Genomic DNA, 18223 nt, shown 5'->3' with positions numbered 1-18223 from the left:
TCAGCTTGAGGCGCCTTTGCCTCTACATCATGCTCCATCTTTGTAGCGAGCTCTCTTGCTTTAGAGCGTGTCAAAGCTAGTACAAGTTGGTCTGAAAAACATTGTCCTCGGTCCCTGAGCAGCTGATCAGATTTGTTCGAAAACAAATATGGATACGCCCGAGGAAGGTTGGCCGATACTGCTGCCTCAGTCGCGAGAGTTCCGAACGGCCCTTCAATTGTAACGCGTGCTATCGGAAGGCACACACTGTGCTCTTCCACGACCTGCTTTATCCAAGCAGATTCGCCGGTGTAGTCATCTTTTGTCACGTACGACGGGTGCACAACATCCATTGTAGCTGCCGAATCGCGCAAAACCTTACACGACTTTCCGTTCACGGTCATATCCCGCACGTATGGTTCCAACAATTTAGCATTCTCGCCACCGTCACTTACATAAGAAAACACCACTTTGTTGGGACAATTTGCAGCGTAGTGCCCTGGTTTGTTGCAAACATAACAAACGTCGCGTCTCCTAGACTCAAACACTTTTGCTGTTTCCTTCTTTGGTTGGGCTTTGTTCTCTGACTTGGAATACGTCAGTCGGGTCTCGTTCCCGTTCTCGCTTTCATTGACCCGGTTTTTCTCAACGCGTTTAGGATGAAACCTCCTTCTATGCTCGCCTTTCCCTTGTGCGGATTGTTCCCTATCAGTTTCCTTTGTTGCCCTGGAGGAAACGGAGGCCGCACTTTGCGCCTTTCTACGTGTAACATACTCTTCCGCAAACTCGGCGGCTGTCTGTATTTTGACTTCAGTCATTCTGTCTTGTACCCAAAACATAATCTGGTCAGGGAGGCCTCGATAAAACTGTTCGAGAGCCACGCACTCTACGACCTTGTCGTGGTCTCCGAATACTTCAGCGCTTTTGAGCCATTCTACTAAGTTTGCCTTTAAACTGTAGGCGAATTCCGGGTAAGACTCGTCCTCCTTTTTCTCTGACAAACGGAAGCGCTGCCGAAAAGCCTCGGTGGATAGTCGGTACTTTTTGAGTAGAGCAGCTTTTGCTTTGTCGTAGTCCCCCGCGCCTTTCTTGCTCAGCCTCGCAATAACGTCTGCAGCTTCGCAAGGAAGTAGGGTGAGAAGTTTTTGTGGCCATGTCTCTCGATCAAAGCCTACCCTCTCGCAGGTTCGTTCAAAGTTCACGAGAAACAGACCGATGTCCTCCCCGATTTTGAACGGCTGTAGGAGATCCTTTATCTTCAACTTTTCATTATCCCCACTTCTATCAGTCGTCCTAACAGAGGTCTCGGATTCAAGTCGGAGGCGCTCTAACTCTAATTTCTTTAAGGCAAGTTCATGCTCTCTCGCTTCTTTAGCTTGCCGTTCCTCCCTTTTTTCCTTTTCTTCGCGTTCACGTTTGATTGCTTCCTCGTCTCGTTTTCTTTCGAGGATCATTTCCCAGCATTCCTCAATCTCCTCAACATCTGCTCCAATACTCTTAATGAGCTCAATGATTTGAGGTTTCCGCTTTACCTGTCCCGCGCTACCCCCAAGTTCTTCAAGCAAAAGCAACAATTCTGGCACTCGCAACTTCGTCAAGTCCATGGTTCTCCCCTGAGCGCAAATTTCCCGTACCCTAGCCTTTTGAATGAAGCTAAAACTTAGTGCTTCCTATACCAAAAGGGCTAACAGATTTTGCCTATCGTTCTAGACACTTACGATCTGGCTACAATCTGACCAAGGAAAACGGAGCACTCACCCATGTGACGAGTTACAGCCGGTGAGATCCATCCCAGTGCTGCCAACCAGTTGTTGCGGTTTCGGGTCCGAGCGGTCTGGTGCCGGAGGTAGTCAGGCAGGGTTCCGTTACGAGAAACACAACGAGGTTTATTTACATGTTCGAAGACTCGAAGTGAACAGACAGAGGAGCCCTGAAGGTCTCCGCTTTTATATACAATCTAGCATCAACACGTGACACCGTTTACAATAGAGCACACTGGTTGTACATGGTGGTGTGTCCTTGCCGCACGGCGTTTGTCTTCACCTTCAATGTCCGTCTCCCAGACAGCGCAATCGGCTTAGCTCTACGGAAGGCAATGGTGATATGGACAGACAGTCTGGCTCGGAAGGTCGCTCGTCGACTGGATGGCCAGCGGGAAGAATGGACACATTATCCCCTGCACGCTTATGCCTTATTTGGCTGTCTGGATGGCTGGCGGGAAGAAAGGGATGTCCTTCGTGAACACCTGCCGAAAATCCGTGTATACGCCTGGGAATGTTGCCACGACGAGACGCAACACTGGTAACAATGGGGTATCTAAGGGCGGCCTCCGGCATTGCACGCATCAAGATAAAACAAATACATGGGGAAATGGCGACCTTGGGGGACCTGTTCCATCTATCACGCCGTGGACGATTTTCGGCCAATCAGGAGGTCAACGGAAGTTGCGTGCCTTGTTTTCTTCCAGCCTCCCGCCCGGAAACCAGTGACGGCGGCGCTGACTGGCAGGTATATCACATCGGGGTTCCCGTTTTTCAACCATCGAATTTACGAAAGAAATAAAACTGCTGCCTACTTTATAAAGCGTAGCATTAAAATTTTTGGTTCGACATTGGATAAAATTCGGCAGTGCGGGTAAGCAAAGTGTAGGATAAAGACACACCAGGGGCGGCTTGCACGCGCGAGGCTGGCTGTTCCGCACATCTCTACCGCATGTGGGTACTGGCATGAAGTCCATGTTTCAGTCTGGCGTGGCACAAATCGCTGTTATTTGAATGAAAGCAATGAATCCTAGCTACACCTTTTTTTTTTTTTTTTCTGTCTCGTCTATGCGCTTTTTAACAACGGCAATGTTGAAATTATCACAGAGAAACAGTCTCAACACGCATGCGTAGAAGGCAGCGATTTGTTTGCCACTTGTGAGTGCTTCGAAAAACGTTCAGCTCAGAGACAACTCCATGCGTTCTACTACGGAAGGTCTCGCACGCGTCTGATGCCAACGAACTCTCGTCCGCATCCGCACGCAAAGAAACGTAGTGCGCTCTCAGAAAAAAAGGAGTATGGGAAACTCCCTTGCGGGTGACCACGCGCGTCACACATATGACTCCCCATGAGGAGTTTATGCTACTCCCCTTGCTAAAGGTGTTCCCTTGGCTCCCCATCCTGAGAAAGTCCCCTCGTATCCCACCAATGAGGGTGTTTCCCGGAGGATCTTTCTATAGGTGTTCCCTTAACTACCCTACCGAAGCACATTGCAGAGAACACTAGGCACCCCGTTTTTCACTCTGTTATCAAGTGATGTTACACCATTGCTCTTTGTTTTTGTTTTTTTTTCTTGTGCAGATACTGATCTGTGTTGCACCGCGTTGCAAAAACTATACTTTCCACGCCCGAAAACAACATGTGCAAACTGTATAGGATGGGACAAGCACAATGCTTGCCCACATCACGCTTCGAAAATAGTACTGCTCTCTTGAGCTAGACTAGACACTAGTAAGAGCAGGCTCTTACTGCTTCGTCTCCCTGCTGTTGTTCGTTGTTGTTGCTCTACGTCGTATCTATAGGTAGTCCCTTAGAACAAGCGTAACATCCCTCAAAGGGCTTCATTAGGACTGCAGTACTATTCGAATCAAAATATTACAGCCCGCTCCTAGACTACGAAGGAGCGAAAAACTGTGGTAACGATGACGGGCATACGCTTCATCAGCTCACAGTGCATCTGCAGTAACTTCAAGGCACTTAGCGTTACAGAACAGATATCCCTCTAACTCGGCCTGCCGCTTCCCTTGTCTTTAGATAGTATTTCGACGGGCATTTTCCATCGAATGAAACAATTACAATCATACAATTACAATTATAACAAAAATGACTGCATTGTAGAACCGGCATCATTATGAGCATAAGGAAACAAGATGTAGGCGTCAGCTTGCTTGTAAAGTTGTTCAGTACCTGTTCCTCAGTACATAATGTTGGGTACTTCCCAACAGGGATGGGCATAAATACATTTTTTGAGTATTTAAATATAAATACAAAATACTTTGTTGACCAGGGTATTTAAATACTCTTCATAAATAGTTTTCAACATGAGTATTTAAATACAAAATATAAATACTGTATTTAAATACCGTAACTACTACCATAAATACTGTGAGGAAGATGTCATCTGGAATTACAGAAAGAATTATGATCATAAGGACAAATCAGCAAGAAAGAACAGCATTTATTTGTTAGATTATCATGGCGATTTTAATATTAGAAATTTCTCGAAGACTGCTTCTTTTAGGCATCTTCTGTTCGGCCGAACAATCAGATTCGCAAAGGGGAACAGCATCTCCACAGGTGCCGATGAACAAATACTTGTATTAAATTTGACGAAGATGCTTCGTACAACAATGTAATCGGGTAGTCACGACCGTTGTCCGCAGCAACAGTGAAAAACTCGCCATCTAAAATGGTTTGTCGCATGCGCATGCTAGCGCAAACCCGGCATAATTGCGCCCCAAACTCGCCCTTCTTCCCGAAAGGTCAAATGCAGGGCAACTTTAAGATATGTGTCAGTACATTCTGTATTTAAGAGTATTTATAAAGTATTTACAAGAATAAATACCCGAAAATTGGTATTTAAATATAATTATAAATACATTTTTCAAGTCTGTATTTAAATACGAAATATAAATACATGTATTTATATTTTAAATAGTATTTTAATTACAATGTATTTAAATACTGCCCATCCCTGCTTCCCAATTATATGCGCCACCAACGACTTTTCTTTGGTACAGCCGGGGCTTGCGAAAAGTACATGTCCTCTGCTGGGAGACAGCTCCTTTGACCATGAGGGAGGGACAGGCCTTGTTCACCTTTCTCTTTTCTTTTTTTCTCTTATTTCCAGGTGTATCTCGGTAACTGTGTAAACGCGTAAAAGTACGAGGCCGCACTGTTGAATAGTCTGGAAGGACATCGTCATAAACATTGCGGAGTGAGGCCAACACCCTTCCATGGAGGGAGTCTACGCAACACCCCGCATTAAATACGGCCGCGGGAGGGTGTCGCTGCAACGCGCCCTCTCTGTTGGAGAGGGTGTCCACGCATCCTTTGATTCCCTTTTTTCTGAGTGTGATGGTGTGAACCATGCTCGAGGTATTGCATGCGTGTGCCAGAAGTCTTTACAGGGTCACATCCTAATGGTTGTGGTTCCTCTTAATACTATGTTAAGCCCCTGCTATGCATCCATGTGCAAATGACTTACATCTGCATATGGGACTCGCTCCATCTTTGTACAAGCATCCCCTACGTAGTAGTCTGGGTGGGCCACCTGCAAAAAGAAAAAAAGAAAAAGCTTACTTCAGAGATCTCAGTTGCCTCGCGACGTAAACCCCCAATTATTATTAGGCTTCCTACAGGAGAAATAAGAAGTGATTGTGCATACATCGAACTTGAGCGCGGCCATGCTCAGAGAGAAACACATCCGAGGAAGATCCCGACCAGACTTTTGTAGTTCCCGCATCAGAAGTGCAGCCTCCGACTGGAACAGAGAGAGTGTGCTCATCGTGACCACAGAGAGAAGTGCACCACGGTTTGCAAACCGATGCTGCCGTCCCCATGCCATCACTTACCACACTGGAGATGGTGAAATTCGCCACTTCGTAGCTTGAGGAAAACTTTACCTTGCATGCTTTGTCTATGGAATCATCGTGGGTAATAAAGATCACCATATCGACGTGGCTGCAGTGGAGAAAACTTATTCACCTTCAAAACCTATGACATCCACGGCTTCGTGGCCACTCTTTGGACACTATACATTTGACTTACTGGCATCACACACACACACACACACACGTGACCCTGTGACAGGCGAGGGATGGCTGTTGACATATGCTAATATTTATAGCCAACGACAGCACAGCACATAGTTCATTTAAGCGTCGAGCTCGGGGAAGTTTTATTTGTCATAACAGTGTTGTTCTCCAGCATGTATGATGCCATATGTGGTCGTAAGGCGCAGTCTTAACCAGGGTGTCGAACCGAACATGAGCCCCAAACTTTTATGACATTGTTGAACACGAACCGGTGCAGAACATGAAAAAACAGACATAACAGACATAAAAGTCAGCATAAGTGTCTCAATCCCCGAACGAGGACATACTGATCTCCATAAAATGGATTTGGCAAATTTTCCCCTAGCAGTCAAGAGGACGAGGAGCAGACGGCGTGGCCGTCCTCTGCCAGCAACTGGTCTGTTTTTTGAAAGCTGAGTGGCCTGCTATCGTCCACCGAATAACACAGGAATGGAGTAGCCCAGTTGTACAGCGCTATAGGTCGAATACGCCCAACATTTTCCTTTACAAGTGAGCAGTCAAATTAAACAAGTCAAACACATGACAAGTGGCGAAGGAGCATACACAAAACGGTGCCTGTATGACTGGTGGTGGTCCGAAAAATAAATACAGTCCTGCTTACTGGAGTGTGTTGTGACACATTGCCTTTATTGCGGGGGGGGGGGGTATTAACTGGTACACTGCAGTGAGCTCGGACAGAGCAAGGCTGGCATGCTTCAGTACGCTTCCACACCGATTGACACTGCGAATGCAGTGTGCCGGCTCAGTACCGTCGTCTGTGTAATATGCTTTAAGTGTATCTTGCTGGCGCTGTCCGTGCGAAAAAAAGTGATTTGGGGAACTGATACTAGCACGACTTCACTTCATCAGCATAGACGCAAGTGTTCACCCATTTCTCCTTCCTCTCGCTAAACGGAGTACCTGGTACCTGAGTACCTCTCGCTGCCGGAGAACCGGTTCAGGGCTGCGACTTTTTACGCTACCAAACCTGAACTGAACCGGAACAAAATCCAAGCAATCCACATGCGTAGTTGATCAATTGTTTTGAACGGGTCTGGTATAATTAATTCACATGCGTATACTTACGACAATTTGTATCATAAAACCTTTGGCTGAACAATTGAACCGTTGTGTGGAGCCTTTACATATGCTTTTGTACACACACACACACAAAAAAAAAACGACTGAGAGCACCATAGGTGTCGCTTTTGCCGTTGAGTTATACGTCCAGGCAAACATCCTATGGAAGAGAGATTTATCTGCAAGATGACTAATCTCTTACAATTCATTGTACTATGTAATTAGGGAATTTCCGTCAATAGCGAGATAACAAAATAGGAGACAATCCTCGTTGAGTCATTTTGTCTTTACAAAACTCGTGTAAAAAGTGAGCGCGTGCTGTAAAATATCCATAGCGAAATTTCGCTATGCAAATGAACCGAAACCAAAACTGAGCGCCTCAAGAGCGCGTACATTACCTGCGGGAGCTTACCTGGGACGTAAAGCGATTGATCTGGCCAGCAGATCAGCACCTGCTCCAGTCATGTCCGTCGACTTGATCCCTGTGCGCTACCTATCGTCGAGCCATCGGTTTCAGCTCATTTGCATGTAGTAAAAATCGGCTAACGGGTATTTCAATGCGCGTGCACGTTCCAGAGGTATTTAAAAATGGAATGGCTTTCAATTAGGATTGTCGACTGTTCAGTTTTTGGGGAATGAGTCATCCTGTGGTTGCACACTCTAGTCCATAGGATGTCAGTGTGGCCCTGAACTGCAAAAAACGACGATTAGGCTTCTCTCATATCGTTTTAATAATAAAAAATGTGAGGGATAGAAACAAGCGTCCTCTATAGCATTTGTCAAATTATGTCCAGATACCTGAGAATGCCGGATCGCGCCCACATGAGCCATCGTACAGAAAACGGCACCACCATGAAGATTTCGTAGTGGCTCATACCCTTGATCCTGGTTACATCCCGCACATCCTAATAAAAGGAAACACTTTTCAGTCCACAGTACCATAAGGCGTAACGCATTCTTGTAATCTGAATGTAACATGGAGAATCCTACCAATATGGAGTAGACGAGGACATTGTGGTACTGTTATCCGTTCACACAACTATCGAGGAAAAGTGACAGTTGTGTCGTTGGTACGTGCTAAAGTTCCACTGGACGATGTAGATCCAAACCCCTTATGATCAGAAAAAGACTGCACCGAAGAGCCGTACCCAAATCCACCTCCGAAAAATAAGCACACTGACCACGGGCTCTGCACTAGCTGCAGCGGAGGTGTTCAGCGACTCGTCCTTACAAAGTACGGAAGTAGCGACAGTGCTCCGTTGCAATTCCGGCCGAATCTGGGCAACACAGCGTGCTTCGACGCAGATCGAGTTAGCCCGAAACAACCATGGGAACAGGTACAGATCGCGATAAAAGTTTACGGAACTCCGCAGCGACGTATTTCATGCTCCAAGCGACACTCTAGCAGCGAACGGGAGTGCATATCTTATCTGCTCCTGCTTCCAGCAACGGTATCGCTCCGATCGCGCCGATGACTACATACACCCCTCCGGTGTTCCATTTCAAGTTGACGAAAATTGCATTGCAAGTTGACGAAATGAATTTACCTAACGATATAGCACTACCCCGTCTGCGCGAAGACGTCGTCTAGAACTCCTTTAGTGCGCGCTCATATTGACATACACTCCGAGATAACCTGTATGAGAGGGAGGGACACCTGATGGTGTTAGGGGTACATTCGCCGACTTTTGTATCGGTGCTATTATATCTTTAGTCAGTGCCGGCGTTCACAAGGGGAGTCGCGACTGGGGAGATGCCAAAAAAAAAAAAACACTTAGAGCAGGGAGACCGCTTTAGGACGACGGAAGAGATGAAAAATGGGGGTGGCGCAATTTCTCACTTTTCCCCCAGGAGGCGAAAGGCAGACTACCGCTAGCGTGTACTGAAGCCTACCGCTATCATCTTTGCTTGTGCATGGAAATCGCTGGTTGAGGTTTCACTGAACTCGAATGCGACCCCCTGGAATCCAGTCTTATTCATGTAATCGAGAGTCTTCTCGATCGTGGAGCGGACGTCTTCCCCTTCTTTCCTTCTTGCGATGATGCCTTCCGCTGGCGCCATTATCATGAAGGTTGTTACGTTCTCCCTCGAAAGCTTTCGAACGTCGTCCTCTACGGCGTGGGCTGCGTATAGAAAAAACCGTTAAGGACATTCGATGAAAGACCACAATGTACCTAGCACAAAAGCACAACACAGATCCGCGCAGTAAACGCCAACGGCGGCCACCCTCGCGTGCCACATCTACAGTTTCTGGTTGTTATAATTTCCGTGGTAGGACGAAGATAGGTGACAAAGCGATGTTATCCTGTTACCTCGTGATGGTCATGCGCCAATTCAATCTTGTACTACTGTAGTTTGGTTCCGCGTATTTTTGCTGCGTTTCGGGAGGTCAGAAAACCAATAACTCTACAGGTGTAACCTCAGTCCTCTTTCACTTTGTCAGCAACAGTTTTCGAAAAGCTAATTCCAATACCACGTGGGTGATTCAGAAAACGATTTCAAAGATTCATGTGCGAGTTTTCACGAATTCGAGGCATTTCTGCACTGAAAAGCAATTTGTTGTCTAAACAGTCTTCTTTTCATCACTGATAAATAAACGCCCAGCGAAAGACCCGTTTGCAGTCAAATGTATACGAACCGAGACTCCCTGCGCCTAAAGGAACAAAATGGGGAGGGGGGACGTTTCGATCTCCCTAAAAACTAACCTAACCCAAGCGACTAAACTTGGTCCTTTTTCTTTCAGGGGCCACAGGAGCGTCCTGTGAGTCTATACATTGCGAAATTATTGATGACATACCGTTGATGTAGGTGATCGAATCCGCGCTTAATGTGAACTGCTGGATAACGACGTAGTCACAGGTTGCCACCGGCAGGTTCCTCAAGGTTATAGTTTGATTAGAGAAGAAGCACACCACAGTGTCTGTGAGGTAAACCGTACATTGCACATGGTTTCATCATGCCTGCCATCAACAGCTAATAACATTTTACTTACGTTGGTCGCCCACTAGCCCGTCTGCCCGGTACTCGGTATCTGCGTCATTCGGTTACCCATTAAAACACTCACACTTTCGCTGTAAGACTGTCACTTACAACTTTCGCGGTGCTGGCGAGCCTTCGCGAGTTCGTCTGAAAGCACAACGTTGCAATATATATACGGGCAGTGTACATACGCATCAAATAGCACTTGGTTGATACGATGGTATTCCCTAGGCCAGCTTGTCAAAGATACACGGCCAGCCTAAAAGGTCTAGAATGCGAGAAGATTAGCGTTTTTTCTCGAGAAGGCTTCGTAAGCAGCAGTAGTGGACTGTTTACTGTTTCCCCGCCACTGTAAGTGATTGCTACTGCTCCGTTGCCGGCATAAGTGACCTAACCTGTATGCTGCACAAAATCCTTTGATGTCATTCTCTCCGCTTATGGGTGTCGTTCAGTATGCACTCCAAACGAACTTTACGAATTTTACGAGCTAGGTGACGGCACAAATGCCGGCAACAGAGTTAGCAGTCGCTTGTGAGCAAGCTGCAGTGCAGTGCACTGTTCTGCTTTTCGTTCAGGCACTGTTGCACACTGCTTCGCACGCTCCTGCTGCATTCGTCTTTATCATGCCCACGTACGATGTCTCCTTTCGACCTAACATGTCTGCTGCAGTATGCACCGTTAAAGGTTCCTTTCCATTTCGCGACACTTCGCGAATACACTTTCTCGCTTTAAGACAGGCATAGCGGGTGCGAGTCACTGGGCGCGGTAAGTAGCTGCTCTTACTCCTTCCCGGGTGTTCAGACCTCCGTGCTCTGGAATAACTATATCAAACGGCACTTGTACACTTTGCCAAACACACGCTCGCTGTGCTGCCGTTTCTCCCTTTCTCTTTTTTTACTCTCTGCTCCGCTGCAGCGCCACATCCGACGTCCTCTCTCCGCTTTCTTGGAGAGGAGGGTGCTCACGTGACCGGGCACGATACCCCTTTTTTGTGCACCCTCCATAGAGCGTGAAGGGAGCGCGGAGTACGAGCGTAGCCACTTAACGGTAGGAGCTCCAAACAGTTGCGGTCCGGAACAGCCACTTAACGCGCCCATCGGGGACATCCAGGTAAGACATGTAGGGCTGCCGTCAGTGGTAATTTGAACACCACTCCAGCCTGCGAAGCGGTAAGAGAGCCACCCCGGCAGGGCCTACCAGAAAACAACGCCCTCATAGCGAGAGTCACCCCACTAGTCCTGCCCAACTTGCTCCAAAACACTACCGCCGTTATTTCTGCTAAGCACCTACAGGGTCCGCAGGTCGGGACGACAATAAAGTTAACCCTGATGCGAGCTGCGCGTATTTGGCGACGCGTCCGAAGACAATACGTGATGCTCACGAAGAGACTCGTTGATCATCTTCGTCCGATCCATGGGAATCCCACAAGCACCGTCAGTATCGTCGTAGTCCACATGGTACGCAGCCACACATAATCCGTCCGCCGCAGCGACCTGCATGACCCAATAGTGATTAGGAATGAATGTACTCATAATGTGAGTCAGCTTATTCGTGTGGCGACATCCTGCACGTGCCGCAGGGAAGGACTAGTCACTAAATAGGGAGCAGATTAGCGAGACAGTGAGAGACGCCGGCGAGCGAGACCGCCATCTTGAGTCAGGCGCGGCTGCGTCGCCTAGTCACGAGTCGCCCATCTCCCCCTTCTCTGCCGGAGAACAGCGCGCCAGGTCCCCCAAACTCACCTCGGAAAAGCGTGCAACGAAGAAGGCCGCCACTAGATACCCCCACTGCCCCACTGCTGCCGTTCCGGATCACTTCAGCGCGCTAAGTTTAGCGGCAAAATGTTTTTGTTGTTTCTGCGAATGAATCTAGTCTTTATATGTCCAAATAAAACGCGTATAAAAACTTTTGTGTCGTGTTTCACTTTTTAATTTCCCTTTTTAAACGTGTTGATCGATCGGAAGGATCTAGTGCACGGCTGCGTGCATCACATGGCGTACCTGTCGTACCAGGCGCCGCAGGCGCAGTCGTCCATTTCTCCTTTGGTGACTTGGCCTGGCTTGGATTGTGCTTCAACCGGATCTTTAGCGCGCTACAATCAAACGCAAGCAAACGTCTGGTAACAATGGGGTATCTAAGGGCGGCCTCCAGCATTGCACGCATCGGGATAGGAACAAATACATGGGAAAATGGCGACCTTGGGGGACCTGCAGCGCGCAGTCGAGCCAGCTCGCGACGGGGGAAACCGGTTTTGGATGGAGGGGACTCAACATGGACGACACGTTCTTGATACAAGAAACCGCGTAACACGATCGGCCCAATCACGGACACCGAACGGCGGTTCCGGCGCGCAAAAAGGAATGCGATACTCTGTACCCCTATTTAGCGACGCTATATGTAGGACGGCGGATAACCTGGACCACCTACTGTTCTTTCGACGTGCGCCGGAAATCTACGAGACAAGTTGCTGGAAGCCATGTTTACCTCTCCCACACTGCAACCTTCCTCGGCCGGCACATGACTGACATACATTGCCGCCATTTTAAGGTTTCCCCGTTAACGATACTATATAGTCGTATTCAATCTGGAAATGTCGCGTCTAAGGCGGTCTATCAGGAATTTTCATTCGCAGGGATCTCGTAAACCACGCTAAATTCCTACACGACATCGGCACGGCGCGTCGCTCCCGAGTATATCCAGGGAATGACACCCTGAATGCAGCCCTGAAGGGACAAATTCCTATTACATGGCAGTCTATGGGAGTTGCAACAAAATCGCTTCTCACGGCGCGCACGGCCGCGATATCTCGTCCAAAATATGTCATTCGCAAGTACAGTAACCTAGGAACTGATTTAAAGCAACAAATTAGACAAACTTACACCAGTTTTCCAGACCCCTGCGCACAAAAATAGGTGGTTTTGTCATCTGCTAGCATTCTCTGCGCTGTGGCGCCATCACAGTTTTCTCTCGATAGGAAAGGGTGCTCTTCCGGGTACCTTTTCCTCCGTGTTCTGTATCGCATTTCTCCGTCGCCGATGTGGAGACCGCTCATGTGGAGGCTCCATGGGAGGCTCATATGTGCGGTTTGGGCTGTGCGCATGCGCCTCAGAGCCGTTGCTTGACATTCTTTGCTCGACTCGGAGGCCGCTTGTAGGTGCATCGTTTCGCGATTCATATTTTTATATCCATATTTTTGGTGTCGTTGAGCACCGGGAGCGCAATTTATTTTTTCTATGTGTGTGTTATCATGTCGTAGTGGAATCGAAAATTACACAAATATTCGGGAATTATTTTTGCTAACTTATTTGAGCTGTCAATGAGAAATACGCAAGTGGAGTACTGAGCAGAGCACAGCCATTCTGCACATTCAATACGTCCGCATGCAGGGGCGCCTAACCTAACCTTACTACAGGAGAGCAATACGGTGCATTGTTGTGTTGAAATAAGGTTGTTGGAAAAGCCAGATGGCGGCGGGCTTTTTCGACGCCTGCCATATTTCAACTGTTGATGTTCCTATATAGGCACCCTCGAGGCTCATGTTGTATTCGCCTGTTTGTTTGATTCAGCCTCAGCACAGTTACTTTCCATCAGGGTTCCGAGCCATCGATGGGCCTAATACAAATAGGTCGTCTAAGCAATCAGATTACGTTGGAGCTTACACGTCCGATGGGAAAGGACACCTTGCGTTCTCGATTACCTCGAGGGAAAAAAAGGGCGTCAGAGCAGCACGAACTGAAATATTTGTAGATCAGATTAAGTGCGGTAAAACAAGCGAGTTTTGGTATATTGGAGGGTGTTTACGGGGCGATTTCATCTCAATTCAGGTAAGACTAGGGTCTCTAGGGTCATTTTTTATATGAAAGCACATCGTGTGTGTGAAGTCCGACGTGCAGTTGTCGTGTAAGAAGAGAATGAAACGTCATCGCGTGGCCAAACTGCACTCTCCTAGCACTCTGAGGGCACCTCTCTCGTCCCGCATAGAAGCCACACAGTCAGCTTTTCTTACATATTCTGCGCACAGCCTTCCACACAGCAGACTTTGTTTACGCAAGCAGACTTTGCTGTTTACGCTCATTAAGCTGCTGCGCACAGCACACTGTACCTAGTGTGATTCTCTCAATATTTGCAGTCGGTCCACAAATAAAGTATAAAAGAAGCTTACTTTTCCTCTTTTTAGCGATGTATTTTACGTTACTGGAGAGGTGGAATATACATTCCAATATGGAATATAAGACAACGCTTCGGGAATTTTCACCGTGTTCATAAACCTGTTCTTCAACACTACCACATCCGATCAACAAAAAAAGTAAGGTATGCAGAGCAACATGCTACCTTTCTAATGGTGCCATTTTTATACAGGCAAAGAATGGAGAACCGCTTCAATCCCGCTGCTGCAACGTTGATGCGCTATAACACGTGGTGTGCGTATATAACACAGGATGGCATTCGCGCGTTCTTCTTGGCATGGCAAAGGAGGGACTTCTAAATCATGTACTATTTCTTCGGTCTTTCCGACCGGCTTTTATGTTCACAACAGTCGTACAAGACATATATCAATGATGTACAACGTCGCGCAAGAACGCGCCTTTGTTTACATGAAAGAAGCACGCGGGCATGCACGTATTACACACATGAACGATGTAAACCATGAACATAAACCATGTAAATAACGTGGTCGAAATAAATTCAGAGTTAACTTGAACTCTATCCCGGCCTGCAGACCCTGGTGATGATTAGTAGTAACAACGGCGGAGGGTGTTTTGGTCATCTATTTACGACTGGATGGGTAACCCTCGTTATGAAGGTGTTTGCTGTTAGGGACTTCCCGCTCAGTTCCCGCTTCGCAGACTAGAGGTGTTCAAGTTAATTTAGACGCGAGCCGTACGTCGCGACAAGTAGTTCACAGATTGCAGTTATAAGCTCTCCTGTGGAGTAGCTGTGTTAGGTTTGATGGACTATATTGTGTGCCGCCCTTTGCTTGACAACGGGTTTGCCCCATCATCGTCGTTGCCACAGTGTGTTCGCTCGGTACGCCCAGAACGTGGCGTACTGGGACAGGCGCCGATGAATAAGACAATTACCTTGAGGAGCAAGTCACCCTTGGAGTCAAACGTTTCAAGTCGCCCCTTCCTGTATCGGTAACTGGAGATGGCCAAGGGAGATCTCCCAGCTTCCGTATCTTTTAGGCATTGCTGCGGAGAGGTCAAGAAGTTCAGAGCTCGCAAGCTCGGTCAAGAAGAGCTCGGTCAAGAAGTTCAGAGTATTTATATCGAATATTTATACGGCAGTGAGGGTGTTTCTTCGAAGCGCAATGTCTTCGCCTCCAGAGGAGGAACGCTCCGAGGAGGAGTGTCAAGTCGTGGATCGGCCGTCATTCCTGGACTGCGAGATATTAGGTCCGGCCTCACCAACGCTGGTTGTTAACTTTGAACCCAGATCAAGGATTGCTAAAACTTTTAACATTTAATTTCTTGTTACAAACGTTAGTTGGTGGCGTGATGAATGTTTTAGTGACAATAACTCCCCACATTGAGTTCAGCGTAAAATTAAGGGACCGTTGATCTCGGTTCAAATGCTAATCGACATTTGTGAGGCCGGCACTAGGCCAAAAAGCACAATGCCTTGAACGACATCGCGGTTTTTTTTCCTGGAATATTCTTCCAGGAAAAAAAAACCGCGTTCCGTTCGCTTCATGTCCCAATCGGTAAAACAGAGGCCCCGAAAGCGTCCGAATTTAAAAGTTGGGAGTTTTATGTAGCTAATGAGCGTATGTAAAGGAGCCGCTGACTGCTATACCCTTGGCCAACGTCTCGTGGATGATGACTAAAGGAAATGTTTTCGATAGCGTCCCCCCGTTATACCATCGCACTCAACCGGTTCTGGGTCTGGCAGAACTGCGCTGTCCAAACACTGCCCTCCCGACAGGTCAGCCAAGGCCAGCCTATTTAACTTCGTTTATTTTATTTGAACCCGTAAAGGCCCGAGGGCATTACATAAGGGGGTGAGGGACATAGGCGAAGCAGAACACGGGAGTGCAGTGTAAGTAAAACACAATGTGAATCAAACATCTGAACATCTGTGAACATTGGCATCTTATTAGCGTACAACAGGCTAGTGATAATGAAACTTCTAACAAGTCAGTTCCTTGCGACTGTACCTAACAAGGGACCTACCGAACCAACGTCGGTCAGCACGCCATCCTTGCAAGGGTCTTCCACGCGGGCATCTCCAGAATCGACGCCAAACGAATGCACTGCCATGGAAAGTGAGTAGCAGACCACGGGCTGGGGGCTAGGCAGGGCATTGATCCAGTCTACGGCCAAGTGTATGGGGACAGCACCCGCAGTCTGACGCCTGCCGCGCATAGTGGCTGGGTATCGAACCACACAACTCTCTCCTTTTTGGAAGACTGCGGAGGGGTCATGGTGAGTTTCAATGATGAGCATGTCGACGGCCCTGGACAGAAAGATATGGTTCTTCACGAGACACTGTTTCGTCCTCGAAGCTCGAGTGTTGTATACGCAAATCTAGGAATAGTCGCCCTCCCCTACAGCAAGGGTGCTTTGTCAGACGTTCTCGGACCATCAGCGCACCAGTAGGCGTCAACTGCGCGATTTGAACGTTCCATGCTGATTCGTTCCATGTCTCTTTTCAGGCCGCGGGTGAGGAGTCGTGTAGTGCTGCTGTGAGGCAACGCCCTCTGTGCAGCACATTACGAAACTGATTGCAACCAAATGCAAATACTGCTCGAAATGCTGCTCTCTTGAGGAAAGCGCTACTAGTCATTGATGTCACTAACTCAAATTCCTATATGGAAGTGCTCGTATAAGTCCTAGTCAGTAACACAGCTCCAGGAGACATTACCTGCTGATGCGGCTGATATCCGAAAGGATGCGTCGTGGTTCGTCATTTACAGGGCTCATGCCAACAATGAGTTTGTAACCGTGAGCTGTCAAAGCACAGCGTAACTTTTGTAGGAAGGGCCACACGGGATCAGTCTCTGTGCCGAACATTTTCAATCGCAGAAGCGCCAGTCCCTGAAGTTTCTTCTCGGAGAGGAAAGCAATGGTGGAGTCCTGAAACTGCTTCATCTGGGGTTTGTTAACGGCCATTGCCACGTAATATGAAATGCCCTGTGCAACCGGAGAGATCATGCGACTCTCCGCTGTGGTCCGAGACAAAAATTTCAGCAAGGCCGAACTAGCTGCAACGGAATGAAAGGCTTACTGAGTGTCGTTGTGTACAGTATCCTTCTGCATCCTGCTTTCTAGCAGGCTGCAAGCGCGCGAAATATAAGTAGATAAGTGATAAATAATCAAGCCCAGTAAATCGCCACCTTTTTGGACACCATAGGACTTCGATCCTTTTTGCTCATTTCATTCCCCATACCCACGCCAGCAATGGGGAACAGTAACGCCCCTGTCATGTCCCGCTATGCGTCCTCATTTGTCCAGCCATCTTGTCCTTCGTCCACCTGTTATCCGTCAGCCATTTTTACCCACCAAGCAGGAGCAATTTTGTGAGGAACCACGACAGGAAGATTCCGGGAACCGCGTCCGGCGGTGTCCTCTTTCTCTAGGAGCATCGGCTACTTAAGCGGAGACACTGGTTCGCTAGAACAGATTCCCTTTTTGTACTTTCCCGAGAACATACTTTGTTTGCTCCTTGTGTCTGCCTACGTTCCCGCCCAGGGTGTTGGGGATCGGCCTCGCTACAATACGGCGGTTCGTAACACCCATGGCGATGAACTCACCGTTTCACTCTGTTTCTGTAGGAAGCTACGGCGCGAGACGGCACAGTATCCTCACATGGGTCCCAACAATGAAACCGCCCAAGCAGCACGCCAGTATTGGTCCAATATTGGACCTATGTGGGCTGCCAAGATTGCAATATTGGTCCCATGTAGGCTGCCAATATGAGGAGTGAGACTAGGTTCCATACTGGACCAATATGGGCTGCCAGTATTGGCTAGCCCATTTTGCCCATATTGCGCCATTATTTTCGTGAATACGCCAGCGAGGAGTTCGTGTAATAATAAAGCATTATCCGGTTTAATATCCATCACTGATATTACTTCTCTCTTCTTTTTACTTTTTCATTTCTGCAGATCTTCTTACTGACCAACGTTGCATAGCTTGCAAAACAACATCGCATCGCCGCAAAAACGAACAGGCGCTATGCCCGTCTTCGTATTGCCAACTGTAGGACTGGACAAACCAAAGCTTGCCCACATCATATTTCAAAAATAGTACTGCTCTCGTCCTAAAAACGAAGAGCAGGATCAACTAGTGCTAGGCAGGCAGTGTTATTGCAACTGTCAGATTGGGAAAGCGAAAGCTTGCCCACAT

At 47.8% G+C, this 18223-nt stretch overlaps 1 protein-coding gene across 4 annotated transcripts in view; it reads right to left on the bottom strand.

The window, feature by feature from the left end:
- LOC135388194 (uncharacterized) overlaps positions 1 to 18223 on the bottom strand; it is a 98397-nt gene that overhangs the window by 53723 nt on the left and 26451 nt on the right. For all 4 annotated transcript variants that reach the window (XM_064617582.1, XM_064617584.1, XM_064617583.1 and 1 more), the window contains 12 exons: positions 16740 to 17079; positions 16049 to 16331; positions 14957 to 15067; positions 11257 to 11368; positions 9987 to 10022; positions 9889 to 9927; positions 9694 to 9816; positions 8790 to 9019; positions 7695 to 7801; positions 5595 to 5703; positions 5408 to 5503; positions 5228 to 5293 (listed from right to left, as the gene is read on the bottom strand). In XM_064617582.1, coding sequence (XP_064473652.1) covers positions 5228 to 5293; positions 5408 to 5503; positions 5595 to 5703; positions 7695 to 7801; positions 8790 to 9019; positions 9694 to 9816; positions 9889 to 9927; positions 9987 to 10022; positions 11257 to 11368; positions 14957 to 15067; positions 16049 to 16331; positions 16740 to 17079 — 1652 coding nt within the window. The remainder of the gene's footprint in view (positions 1 to 5227; positions 5294 to 5407; positions 5504 to 5594; positions 5704 to 7694; positions 7802 to 8789; positions 9020 to 9693; positions 9817 to 9888; positions 9928 to 9986; positions 10023 to 11256; positions 11369 to 14956; positions 15068 to 16048; positions 16332 to 16739; positions 17080 to 18223) is intronic.

This window comes from Ornithodoros turicata, chromosome 3 (genome assembly GCF_037126465.1).
Source record: "Ornithodoros turicata isolate Travis chromosome 3, ASM3712646v1, whole genome shotgun sequence".
In the NCBI taxonomy this organism is placed as follows: Eukaryota; Metazoa; Arthropoda; class Arachnida; order Ixodida; family Argasidae; genus Ornithodoros; species Ornithodoros turicata.
This window is presented reverse-complemented; position numbering and strand designations above follow the sequence as displayed.